This window comes from Schistocerca serialis, chromosome 11 (genome assembly GCF_023864345.2).
Source record: "Schistocerca serialis cubense isolate TAMUIC-IGC-003099 chromosome 11, iqSchSeri2.2, whole genome shotgun sequence".
NCBI classification, from domain to species: domain Eukaryota; kingdom Metazoa; phylum Arthropoda; class Insecta; order Orthoptera; family Acrididae; genus Schistocerca; species Schistocerca serialis.
Genome location: NC_064648.1, coordinates 101375660 through 101390264, shown reverse-complemented (window position 1 = coordinate 101390264; position 14605 = coordinate 101375660). Strand labels below are relative to the sequence as shown.

At 38.3% G+C, this 14605-nt stretch overlaps 1 protein-coding gene across 1 annotated transcript in view; it reads right to left on the bottom strand.

Moving 5' to 3' along the window:
- Positions 1 to 14605, bottom strand: part of LOC126426488 (plasma membrane calcium-transporting ATPase 3-like) — a 595967-nt gene that overhangs the window by 59382 nt on the left and 521980 nt on the right. Inside the window, exon 16 of the mRNA XM_050088398.1 lies at positions 1340 to 1538. Within this exon, the coding sequence (XP_049944355.1) occupies positions 1340 to 1538 (199 nt within the window). The remainder of the gene's footprint in view (positions 1 to 1339; positions 1539 to 14605) is intronic.

Below are 14605 nucleotides of genomic sequence, written 5' to 3'. Positions count from 1 at the left end.
ACTTATTAATATTGATTTCATTACACTTAAAATTAAAGGATTCAGTTTTCATTTGTAGTTGAACTTCTACAAATATACATGTTTTGTCATTGTTAAAACTCACGTTTTTCTTATTTCAGTGATATCAATATTATTACTGACCAAGTAATATTGACTTTATTACATTACACATTTGCTAACATTTGAGAAAAAGTGTTAAAAGATGATCTATTCATAAGAACTCTCAAGTTCACAGTCATTGTATTTACTGTTTACGTTCATTACTAGGACAACCAAAGATAATATTTAGAATCTGAATGATTAGGAATGCAATCTTATCACCTTCTGTTTAATGCATTAAACTTTTATATTTAATAATGTGTTAACACCACCACAATTCACAATACCCTCAACAGACAACACTACTAACAACCCCACATGAAACGAAGTGACACTACGTACATGTACGATGTCACTCAGTACAACACCACTATATCACAACTCAGTGTCGACGAGCAGTATCAAAAGCTCAAGTTGAGCCAAAAGATGCAGTGAATCATCAAACTGGTCAAAAGACTGAAAATTCAGAATGACAGTAACTACAGGAAATACTTCAGATTACTAATCTACTTTGTGTACTATGAGACTCTACTAAAAAACTACTCAAGGAGTACTTTTACAAACAGTACAACTTACAAAACACTTAAGATACGAAATTTGACATCTGGTACAGTCTCTACAAGCAGTACTGAGTGCTTCAAGAGCCAGATGGATTGCTTACCTACAAAAAGGAGTGCAAGAGTTACTGATAGCTGGTACACCACTTGGTGTACAGTCATTGTATTTACTGTTTACGTTCATTACTAGGACAACCAAAGATAATATTTAGAATCTGAATGATTAGGAATGCAATCTTATCACCTTCTGTTTAATGCATTAAACTTTTATATTTAATAATGTGTTAACACCACCACAATTCACAATACCCTCAACAGACAACACTACTAACAACCCCACATGAAACGAAGTGACACTACGTACATGTACGATGTCACTCAGTACAACACCACTATATCACAACTCAGTGTCGACGAGCAGTATCAAAAGCTCAAGTTGAGCCAAAAGATGCAGTGAATCATCAAACTGGTCAAAAGACTGAAAATTCAGAATGACAGTAACTACAGGAAATACTTCAGATTACTAATCTACTTTGTGTACTATGAGACTCTACTAAAAAACTACTCAAGGAGTACTTTTACAAACAGTACAACTTACAAAACACTTAAGATACGAAATTTGACATCTGGTACAGTCTCTACAAGCAGTACTGAGTGCTTCAAGAGCCAGATGGATTGCTTACCTACAAAAAGGAGTGCAAGAGTTACTGATAGCTGGTACACCACTTGGGATTCAATCTGTTTCATCATACGTCGGGAAATGAGAGGCTTCGTGCGCCCGTAAGGCTTCCTTTTGAGGAGCTCCACAGTGGGAATATCTGTGGCGAGTGCCAGTGACGCTAATGTGTCCATGATCAGATTGACCCACAGCATCTGCACGGCCTGAAATGAGTTCACAGTCTGGCCTCAGAGGCACCACACAAACATTCAAAATGTTCAGGCTACTGCATGCTGCATACAGGACAGAGAGGGGACTGTACTGAAACACATAAATTTGGTCAGCTGAGCATTTCATGTAAATCTGAAATGCTCTTACTACTGAGTGACTTTGCTAAATGACAGATCTTGTGTAAATTGATTGTAACACCTTTAATTGCATAAAACTTGATCTTATCTTAAACCATTTCATGATGTATACTATCTGAGCAAAGGTTTCCAGACATCTATTATTTGACACTGAAATGTGATGTGTTCCATCCTTTACTTTTATGACACCTTGAACTCTGCTGGGGACACTTTGAATAAGATATCTAAATTTCTGTGGGGGAATGGCAGCCCATTTGTCCTCAAGACCTTAAACCATAGAAGGGAGGGATGTTGGACACTGGGGCTGAAGTGAAATCATTTTTCTTATTCATCTCAAAGGTGTTCCATTGGGTCAGATCAGGATCAAGGTAGGCATAACATTGATACTGCTTTACAACAGGGTGCACTGTCATGCTGATACAATCAATAATCATTTTTGAACTGTTCCTCTGCTGTACGCAATACATAAAGCTGCAAAATGAGTTCATAATTGAGCACCTTTTGTGTTATCTTAAATGCAATATGGGGACTGAACACTAAGAAAGAAAAACACTCCTATCCTGAAACACCACCTCCTCTGTATTTTACTGCTGGCACTACCCACAATGACAGGTAATATTCTCCAGGCATCTGCCAATCCCAAACCCTCCCGCTGGACTGTCCTTGTCAGATCTGATCATACGTAAAGGATGTTAGTGGCACCAAAGTTAGTGTCCAGCCCCTAGCAAATGAGATGGGAACTGAAATTGAGGGAAGCAAAGCAAAACCTGAAATGCTTAACTCCATTTGCAAATGTTCTTTTACAATGGAAAACCCATGGTATTTGCGCAATTTAATCCTTGTACCACTGAAGAGATGAATGAAATAAGTGTTAGTGTCAGTGGTGTTGAGAAACAGCTGAAATCGTCAAAACTGAACAGAGCTCCAGGCCCTGATAGAATCCCTGTCAGATTCCGTAGTGATTTTTCAGCCGTGTTAGCCCCTCTTCTCACTATATTCTATCATAGATCCCTCAAACAGAAAAACCATGCCCAGTTCTTGGAAAAAGGCACAGGTCACACCGTTCTACAAGAGGGGTAGTGGAAGTGATTCACAAAACTACCACCCTGAATCTTTGACATCGATTTGTTGTAGAATCTTAGAACATATTCTGAGCTCCAACATAAAGAGGTATCTTGAAAAGAATGACCTCTTCAATGCCAACCAGCACGAGTTTCAAAAATGTCAATCACATCAAACCCGACTTGCACTTTTTTCAGATGATGCACTGAAAGCTTTGGATCGAAAGTAGATGGAGTGTTTCTTGATTTCTGAAAGCATTTGACTCAGTACTGCACCTACACTTACTGCCAAAAGTATGATCGTATGGGGTGCAAAGTGAAATTTGTGACTGTATCGAGGACTTTTTGGTAGAGAGGACACAGTATGTATCTTGGATGGACAGTCATTGTCAGATGCAGAAGCAACATTGGGTGTGCTCCAGGAAAGTATGTTTGGACTCTTGCTTTCCATGCCAACCAACACGGTTTTAGAAAACATTGACTGTGTGAAACCAAATTTGCACTTTTCTCAGATAACATACTGAAAGCCCTGGATCAAGGCAACCAGGTAGATGCAGTGTTCCTTGATTTCTGAAAAGCATTTGACTCAGTATCACACCTATGATTGAAGCCAAAAGTACGATCACATAGGGTATCATGTGAAATTTGTGACTGGATTGAGGACTTTTTGGTAGGGAGGACACAGCATGTTATCTTGGATGGAGAGTAATCATTAAATGTAGAAGCAAATTCAGGTATGCTCTAGGGAAGTGTGTTGGGACCCTTGCTTTTCGTGCTGTATGTTAATGACCTTGCAGACGTTATTAACAGTAAAATCCGGCTGTTTGCGGGTGATGCAGTTACATATAATGAAACACTGTGTGAGAGAAGCTGTATAAATATTTAGTCACACTTCGATAAGATTTCAACATGGTGCAGAGATTGACAACTTGCTTTAAATGTTCAGAAATGTAAAACTGTGCACTTCACAAAATTAAAAAACGTCACTTTGTAGGGATATGAAATGGAATGACCACACAGGTTCAGTTGTGGATAAAGCAGGTGGTAGACACTGGTTTATTGGTAGAATACTAGGAAAGGGAAATCAGTCTACAAAAGAGATTTCTTACAAATCACTCGTGCAACACATCCTAGAATACTGTTCATGCATGTGGGACCCATGCCACATAGGACTAATAGGGGATATTGAATGTATACAGAGAAGGGCAACCCAAATAGTCACAGGTTTGTTTAATCCATGTGAGAGTGTCACAGAGAAACTGAAGGAACTGAAACGGCAGACTCTTGATGACAGATGTTAATTATCCTGAGAAAGTCTATTAATCTATTAACTAAGTTTCAAGAAGCGGATTTGGCAGTAATGTAGCACGGCTGGATGTCCCCATGCACTGCTCAGTGGAGAATTTGTAAACTGTTGGATGTCACATGTTGTGACATTGGTTACTTCCCTTGAGCCAGCAGCTTGCGTGTTCTGATGTGGTGGTACATATTGTCACCAGGTTGCAGTACCTTGTAAACACAGAAAGGAAATGTGGCAGGATCACTTCACTTTAACAGATCGCACTGCAACCAAAAGTAAATGTAATCATGAAATGCACACAGTACAGTTCAAAATAAGAGCAATGGTGAACTTGAAGTACATTCACATTGTAATAATTCCTAAACAAATTGAGTTTAAAAACCATCACACGAGATATCACTTCATAGCACTTACAAATAAATCAAGCTATTCATAAATTCACTGACATTAATATCTTACTAACCGATCGTAGCTCGAGCATCCAGCGCAAGCCTGATGACTCCATCTTTCTTAATGATTGGACGTATTGAATTACAATGTTCACTATCTGATCTCTCAATTATGTCATTGTTCACCATGCATTTATTCCCCTCTCCTACAGCCTCTCTTCTAGCTGCTGGTATCAAATATGATTTCATTTCAAATGGTTCATGTGGTTGCACTTTAATATGACATTTACATCCCTTCATAAGTTCTGGTTTACTTGAAAGTACTTTGGCATGCATATGTCAAACTTCTTGTAATTCTTCTCGATAGGAAGTGAGCCATCTACTTTCTCAGTACTTTGGCATGCATATGTCAAACTTCTTGTAATTCTTCTCGATAGGAAGTGAGCCATCTACTTTCTCCTGAATTTCTGAAATGACATCTTAAACTTCTTCTTGCTTTTTTCTGACCACATTATCTCTCATATATACTGGCACTTCAATTCAATCATCTGTTTTCTTCTGAATCACTTTAATTCCTAATCCTGTGGACATGTTCTCCTTTCTAAACTGGTGAAATTAATCTCCATTTCATCATCCCCATCACAAATACTTAAACATCCTCTTTCATAATTAATCTTGTATCTTCTTTCTGCCAGTAAATCATTGCCAAAAATCCAATCCACACTCAAAGAATCAAGAATCAGTACAGCCACTTTGAAATGTCTGTCTAAAATCTTGCATCTAATGGATGCCTGTCCAGTAACAGCATGACTTCTTTGCCCAGTTGCTGTAATGATATGCACACTATTGACAGGGAAGACAGATATCTTTTTCATTTCATGAAGCTGTTTATACAAACTACCAAAATCTAAAACTCCTGTAATTTTTCTGACCACTTAAATGAAGTTCAATCACTGGATTCAACAGGTCATCTACATCGTGTGTATCGTCTCTCAGTACTTTAGCACTGATATCTTCAGTTTCACATTAAATCATTTGTATTCTCCTGTTTGACCCATTACATCATTCAGACATTGTGGGGGAGGTCTTATACGAAACTGCTTCTAGTGTAACGGAGTTAACACGTGGTGTTGACGTCTTTCATCCGGATCTCTGAGTGGCGAATGATCTTGAACTCTTCCATCATCTACTGTCTGCTGGTTATGCCTACCAAAATCATTTTCTCTCCTCTCATAGTTTTGAATTTGGTAATTATTATGCTAGTAATTTCTCAAATTTATATCTCCTCATGTGTCATTGCGTCATTGTTGATTGTCACGTTGTTAGTCCCACAAATGATGTCTGTAATTATCTTGCAGTGGTGCATCATTTTGTTGAAACTGTTGATCACAATGAGTCAAATTTTGCTCTGATCCCCTCTAAATGGTCAACAACTTGTAATAACTCATCAAAATCATCAAACGTTCACCTGTTTCCATGATTTCTGTGGTAAATGCTGTATCAGAATTATGAGATTATTCTCAGTCTATCATTCTTTTCCTGTCCAACATTGCTTGGAAGTTGAGGTGCTGCTAAAAATGTCTAACTCAGTCACCATACATGGATACTGGCAATCAGGCCTCACATGCAAAGATTGGTGTCGGATGCGACATCCTTGTCATCGGTCTCCATGTATAACAACCCTGTTGGTATTAATCCAGGCATGGTACATTAGGTTGCAGTCGCTCCTTACTTTTCCATCAGACTTGACGTACAGCTAACCTCATTAAATAATTCCTCCAGGGATACTATGATGACTGTTTCAAGTCAGAACATCATTTGTTAAGGGGTCATGAATTATAAGTTATACAAGCACTCAGCAAACATAAACACATTTGATAACATTCAGCATTTCAATCTACATGCCACAATTTTCTACTGATCACTTGCATACTAAAACTTTAGCAGTGACTGATCGCAGTGTGGACAAGCTATAAAAGATTTGAAGACGGCTATTGAGCAGTACCGACAAATGCACCATGCAAGCGTAGCTCATTCCATCCTGTCCAAGAGCCCATCTACAACTAACTTGCACCACAACAGTAACTGGTGTACAATGTATTGTCAACAAGCAAAGATTAACTGATATGCATAGCCATGGCTACAACACACTCAATGGACTTCATACAGCAAATACATTGCTATGTGAGAACACTGTACCCTCACAAGTGGATGATTGGAAATAAGGGATTTGGAGTGACAAATCATTCTATACCCTGTGGCAATCTACACGTACCTCTGAATCTATACAGTACAAACCACTATGAGGTGCATGGCAGAGGGTACCCATTGTACCTGTTCCATTCACATATGGAACATGGGAAGAATGATTGTTTAAATGCCTCTGTGCATGCGGTTATTATTCTAATATTATCCTCATGATTACTGTGTGAGCGATTGAATTGAATTGAATTGAATTTAATTGATCCTGTAAGATTACATCGTGTACAGTAAATGTACGTGTAATATAGGACATGTCAAAGTATTAAAATTCTTTATCAATTATTTTTCTACACCTTTAGCTTACATTTTTACATCACTGATAATGAGTAACAATATATACAAATTTAATGGCATAAGTATTCTGCAACACTGTAAAACTCTTTTTCAATGAGATAGTCTTTAAGTTTCTTTGTAAATTCATTGTGAAGTACACTATCTTGCAGGGTTTTGGGCAGACTTCTTAGTAGTCTGATACCAGAGTACTGGGGTCCTTTTTCTAGCATTGCCAGTCGGTGGGGTATGCTCCGTACTTCATTCTTCTTTCTTGTATTGTGGGTGTGTACACTAGCATTTGTAATCCAGTCCTCACTACCTTTTGTGATGTACATTATTGTTTTGTATATATATAATGATGAAAAAGTTAAGATACCTAAATTCTTGAAACAGTTTCTGCATGTTTCAGAGGTCTTTCTTCTTAAAATGGTCCTAATTGCTTTTTTTTGTAATGTGAACACTCGTTTTGTCTCTTGTTTGTTTGAGTTTCCCCACACCATCACTCCATACTGTAAGTATGGTTCGAAAAGTCCATGATGCACTGTACACAGAAGATTCTTGTCTGAATACTGTGATAGCTGCATCATTAAGAATATGACAGAGCTCAGTTTCTTACAGACATTATTAATATGTTTTTTCCATTTCAGTTCATTATCCACAAGAATACCTAAGAATCTAGCAGATTCTACTTCTTCCAGCCTTGTTCCGTCAACCTCTAAATCCATGTCTACAGCCTTTTCCTTGTTTTTAAACACTGCATACATAGTCTTTTTTAGATTTATAACCAGTTCATTTTCCAACAGCCATTGAGCTGTGACATTTGCAGATATGTATGCTCTTCTCTCAAGCTGTTCCGTATTTTGGTCACTATTTAGTATTGTCATGTCATCAGCATACAATATTTTCTTTTCTTCCTCCTCAACACCTATATCATTAACAAATACATTAAATAACAATGGCCCCATTACCGAACCCTGCGGCACTCCATATTTGATGGATTTGGTTTCTGATGGTACGAGTTTCCTAATGATACATACTGCTTGCGGTTGCACAAGTATGATTTTATCCATTCACGTGGTTGGCCCCGAATGCCATAGTTGCTTAATTTTTGTATCGGCATTTCATGGTCAATGGTGTCAAATGCCTTTGAAAGATCCAGAAACATTGCAGAGACAACCTTTTTCTCATCTAAGGACTGTAAAATGTATTCTGTTAGACTGACAATTGCTGATTCTGTAGATTTACCCTTTCTGAAACCATGTTGTGAGGTCATGAGAATGTTATGTTTGTCTAAATAGTTAACTAATCTGGTATACATAAGCATTTCTAGGATTTTTGAGAAACCTGATATCAGTGAAACTGGTCTGTAGTTGTTGGGATCATCCTTACACCCTTTCTTGTACACTGGCACTACCTTCGTTATCTTCAGTTTTTCTGGAAAAATTGCATCTCTGAAAGAACAGTTTGCTATGTTCAGCAGTGGTGTTATTATCTCCTCACATACCAGCTTTATTACATGATTTGATATTTCATCATCACCAGCTGATTTCTTGGACTTCAGTTTCTGTATAGTTTTCCACAATTCATCTTCCGTGACTGGTCTTAAGAACATAGTACTACATGATCTTTTTGGTACCTTAATACCCTTCTGTTTTTGACTATTTCTTTCCAATACATAGAGGGTTGTGATATATACCCCTATACCCCCTAGCAACACCTGGGGTATACAAAATTCCATGTAGTTGTGGACAAGTATATATTGGAACAAGAAAAGAAGTGTAACCACCCGCTTAGCTGAACAAAAAAGAAACTGTCGCTTAGGACACATCGAAAAATCGGCCTCAGTTGAGCATGTTTTTCAAGATGGGAACCACAAAATTAACTTTAATGAGACAAGTGTTCTATCATGAACATCCCATTATCATGCGTGCATGTACAGAGAAGCAATAGAGATTCACAAACACCATAACAATTTTAATAGAAAACAGGAAGTTTTAAAGTTTGACAAAATATGGATGTCAACATTGCGTCAGCAGAATGACAATCGATTACTCTTAATCGAGAATGGTGATGCCTTCCAAAAGATAGGCATACCATCGGCATCACATGACAAATGGTGGTGCCCTCTATGTGCTCTATAAATGGGAGAGTACCTGGAGCCTCAGTGGCAGTAGCTGGACGACCTCAGAATATGTCTCCCGCAGATGGAGACAAAACGTTAGGTGGAAATTTTATACATTGACCACGGTCTCTCAGCCCAGAAGTTTTAACTGAAGGGAACTGTATGTTTCACTTTGCCAGACTACGAGTTTCACATTATTACTGTTTGCAATTTTTATGTGTCTTTTATGTATGAATATAATTACACATATTGTATGTCAGTACATGTTTTATTGTCAAATGCTCATTTAGCCATGTGAAGTAATTTTAACTAACCACTATGCATACTGCATTTTAACCATTACATTTGCAATACTGGCTACTCACATACCCCAGCTATACTGACCCCTGCTGGCCTCAGTTATTTATATAAATACCAGACACATCCTGATCATCTCCAGCACTTACTATGTACCTACATGTATCATTTGATGCTGATACATGCATCATAATGTTTTATGGTATGTATGGCTGGTATATGTAGCACCAGGCCTTTTATAGAATTGGTGTCAGCAAACTGAACTTAGTTGGTTACACCCAGTTTTTGTTTGTAATAACTCTAAAGATGGCAGTAGCTGAAACTGGTAATAGTGAAGTATAATAGAAATGTGTGCTCAAGATGGACTATAAAATAAAATGAAACAACATATACATGGACTCATTTTCAGATTTAATGTCTTCAATTGCTACCTTTGTGAATCCCGTGTGAAGTATATATTGTGCTGGTTATGTATATGCCATTAGTTATGTGATCTACCCATCTAATCTTCAGCATTCTTCTGTAGCACCACATTTCGAAAGCTTCTATTCTCTTCTTGTCCAAACTATTTATCATCCACGTTTCACTTCCATACATGGCTACACTCCATACAAATACTTTCAGAAACGACTTCCTGACACTTATATCTATACTCGATGTTCACAAATTTCTCTTCTTCAGAAATGCTTTCCTTGAAGGATGTGGGTTGCAGTAAGTACTGGGAGATGAAGAAGCTTGCACAGGATAGGGTAGCATGGAGAGCTGCATCAAACCAGTCTCAGGACTGAAGACCACAACAACAACAATGTATATGTAAAAAAAGCAGAATAGCCATTAATGTAGTGATTAAAGGAGATACAATAGTGCAAAGAAAAACTATTTTTGGATGTTGCAAAGATGTACAGTATTTATGTATTCATGCATTTGTTTTATGCACTGCATGTCACTGAAATAACATTTGTCCCCCTCTGCCTTTTCTTTTCTTTTCTTTTCAAATCCATTAATTACTAACAATAGTGGATGTCACTTTGATTACTTATTTATCTGTATGGATGATTACTTCTCTTTGGTTATGATGATGGCAAGGATGTTAGATTTTATTAATGATTATTACTGTCCAGTTTATCAGAGCTTTATTGGTTGATCTTATGAAAATGATTACTTCACTGACTAATTAAAAAACTGATTACTTCATTAGCTACTTTAATGATGAACTTCAAAATTGATGAATTCAGTTAGGAATTAAAGATAGAAAAATGTTAATTTTCACTACAAGGGCAGTAGATTGTCCATTACAGAAACTGGCTGTTTATGATTTAATATTTCATCTTTCTTTACAGATCCTTCATGGACAAAAAGTGGATTGTTTTGATGATGTTAAAAATACTTTCTCTTGTTAATGTTGTGGTGTAGTAACACTCTTTGAGTATCGGTAACTTCAATATTTCTTTAATTAAGCATACATTTTATCCCCTTCTGCTCTATCCTGTTCTGGAGCTCTTCTTACATGGTCAACTTCACACTGAAACTTAATGTCGCCATAAATTTACAGGCGAAATTGATTTTTGAGATCCGGGGATTTGTGGGGCTATGGTGTCCACACATGGCAATGTACCTACATCTACATGTATACTCTGCAAACCACCGTGAGGTGCACGACAGAGGCTACGTCCCATTGTATCTATTATTAGAATTTATTTCTGTTCCACTCACATATTGAGTGTGGGAAGAATGATTGTATGAAAGCCTTTGTGTATGCAGTATATATTCTTATCTTATCCTCATCCTCCCTATGTGAGCAATACGTAGGCGGTTGTACTATACTCCTAGAACTGAGTGTGGGAAGAATGATTGTATGAAAGCCTTTGTGTATGCAGTAAATATTCTTATCTTATCCTCATTATCCCTATGTGAGCAATACGTAGGAGGATAGTTGATGTCTATCTTCAAGAGTCTTCCAGTTCAGTTCCTTCAGTATCTCTGTGACTCTCTCCCACAGATTACACAAACTTGTGACCCTTTGTGCTGCCTTTCTCTGTATACATTCAATATCCCCTGTTAGTCGTATGTGGTACAGATCCCACACAGTTGAGCATATCCTAGAACCAGTCACATGAATGATTTCTAAGCAATCTCCTTTGTAGACTCATTGCACTTTCCCAGTATTCTACCAATAAACCCAAGACTACCACCTGCTTTATCCACAACTGAACCAATGTGATCATTCCATTTCATACCCCTATCATTCCATTTCATACCCCTACACAGTGTTCCACCAGGTATTTGTATGAGTTGGCCTATTCCACCAGCAACTCATTGATATTACAGTCATAGCATACTATGTTCTTTCATTCTGTGAAGGGCACAATTTTACATTTCTGAAGATTTAGAGCAAGTTGCCAATCTCTGCACCATGTTGAAATCTTATGAAGATCTGAATGAAGTCCTACAAAGATCTGACTGAGTATTTTTGCAGCTTCTTTCAGGTAGCTTTTTGTTACGGGTGACTGCATCATCTGCAAAAAGCCTGATTTTACTATTAATGTTGTCTACAAGCTCATTAATACACAGCATGAAAAGAAAGGGTTTCAACACACTTCCCTGGGGCACACCCAAAATTACTTCTACATCTGATGATGACTCTCCATTCAAGACAACATGCTGTGTCCTCCCTACCAAAAAGTCCTCAATACAATCACAAGTTTCACTTGATACCCCATATGATCACACTTTTGACAATAAGCATAGATGTGGTACACAGCAAATGCATTTTGGAAATCAAGAAATATTGCATCTACCTGGCTGCCATGATCCGAAGCTTTCAGTATGTTATGTGAGAAATGTGCAAATTGGGTTTCATGTGATCAGTGTTTTCAGAATCTGTGCTGGTTGACATTGAGAACCTGAGCCTTTTTCCAAGAACTGGGCACAGTCTTTCATTTGAGTAATCTATGATAGCCTACAGATAAAAGAGGGGCTAGCTCAGCTGAAAATTCAGTATAGAATCTGACAGGGATTTCATTGGGGCCTGGAGCTTTGTTCAATTTTAACGTCAGCTGTTTCTCAACACCACTTATTTCATTCATCTTTTCAGTGGCACAAGGATTAAATTGGAGTATTTCTCCCGAGTTTTCTTTTGTAAAGGAAATTTGAAAATGGAGTTAAGCATTTTGTCTTTTGCTTTGCTACACTCAGTTTCAGTGTCTTATTTGCTAGCGACTGGGCACTAACTTTGGTGCCAATAACAAACAGCCTTTACGTACTACCAGAATTTCTTCGGGTTCTGTGAAAAATCATTTGACAATATTCTGCTACCATAGTCTTCAAAGGCATTATGCATTACTCTCTTGACAGCCAAATGCATTTCATACAGCATCTTTCTATCTATAGTCCTACATTTTGTTTTACACCTATTTTATAGTAATCTCTGTTCCTTTACGAGTTTCTTTACAGTGACTGTATACCATGGGGGTTTCCTCCCATCATGAACTGCTGTACTTGGTACATATCTACCCACTGATTGGTCAACTATTCTTTTAAACTTGAGCTAGAGTTCCTCTACATATTCCTGACCTGAGCTGAAAGTTTAAAGTTCCTCATTGAGATATGACACTACTGATTTTTTATCTAGTTTGCAGAATATGTATGTCTTTCTGCATGTTTTAGTTGTTCTTTGTGCTTTGGTAATAATTTTTGCCACAGCTGAGTCATAGTCACTGATACCAGTTTCGATGTGGACACCCTCAAAGTGGTCAGGTCTTTTTGTTGCCATTCGGTTCGATATATTTCCATCATGAGTGGGATTCATAACTGTCTGTTCTAGCTAGTTTTCAGAGAAGGCATTTAGTAAAGTTTCACAGGATGTTTTATCATGTCCACCACTAACGAAACTGTAATTTTCCCAATTAATTGTTGGACGATTAAAGTCTCCACCGATGATTACAGTGTGATTGTGGAACTTACGTACAAGTGAACTGAGGTTTTCTCTAAAGCTTTTGTTTACACCAGGAGATGAGTCTGGTGGGCAATAGAAGAGTCCAACTATCATTTTACGCCCATCTCTGATACTGAGACTTGCCCAATCTCACAAGCAGCTTCAGTTTTTATGTCAGGGGATTTCAGCTTCTTGTATACTGCGACAAATACACCACCTCCATCTCCAATTTGCCTATCATTTCAATGTAAAATTAAATTTTTCCCAAAAATCTCATTGCTATAAATTTCAGGTTTCAACCAGCTTTCTGTACCTAGTATTAGTATTATGTGGGCTTCACTGTTTTTCATGAGCATGTTGAACTCTGGCACTTTGTTGTGAATGTTTCGACATCTTACCATTAGGATTTTAATACTCTAACCTGAGGGAGGAATTTCTTTTGATCTTACACTGGTACTCCTGTGTAGTGCACACCTGGCCTATTTAGGAAGGCCCTACTGTTCTCAGTCCTAAGGCACAAGTCCAGAAAGTCACAGCCTAGCTTGTCACAGAACCTTCGAAGTCTCTGGTTCAGTCCTTCCATTTGACTCAGAACCAAAGGGCCACAATCAGTTTTGGGCACAATGCTGCAAATTGTGAACTTCGCTGAAACTCCACATGCGAGGCTGGTCTTCTCAACCTTCTCTGCCTGTCACTGAACTGACCCAAGGTTGAACTCAGAGCCCAAATGACGGGCATCATTTTTTCCAATGTGCACCACAAACCGCAGTGGTCTCACCCTGTTCCCTCAATGGCTGCTGGAATAGCCTCTTCAACAGGTTGAATGAGGCCCCCAGGCATACAGACTGAGTGCATCTGGTGTCCTTTTCTGTCCCTTGATGCCATTTCCCTGAAGGGTGCCATCATTCGTTGCATTTGCCTTCACCAAAACAGATGAAGTGAGTCACATGGGCTCAGTTTCAGTTTCAGTTTCAGTTGTTGGTTAGGGGGATTAGTGCAACACCCTGAGCCCTCCCTGGTCCCCATTCAACCTGTACAGGACGCCTAGATCTAACATTGACATGTAACCCACAGTCAAGTGGACAAGCAATGACAGATCCTGTACTTTCTACAAAGGAGACAGGATCCACGGGAGAGGGTTGTAGGCCTACTTGAGATACCTCTGCTATAGGTACCACAGGTACACAACTCTTGGAACTTCTTCCAGCACACTGATTCACAGCAGCTGCCAATAATTCGACAGTAGTTGAGGAAATTTCCAGCTGCTTAGAAACATCAAGAAACT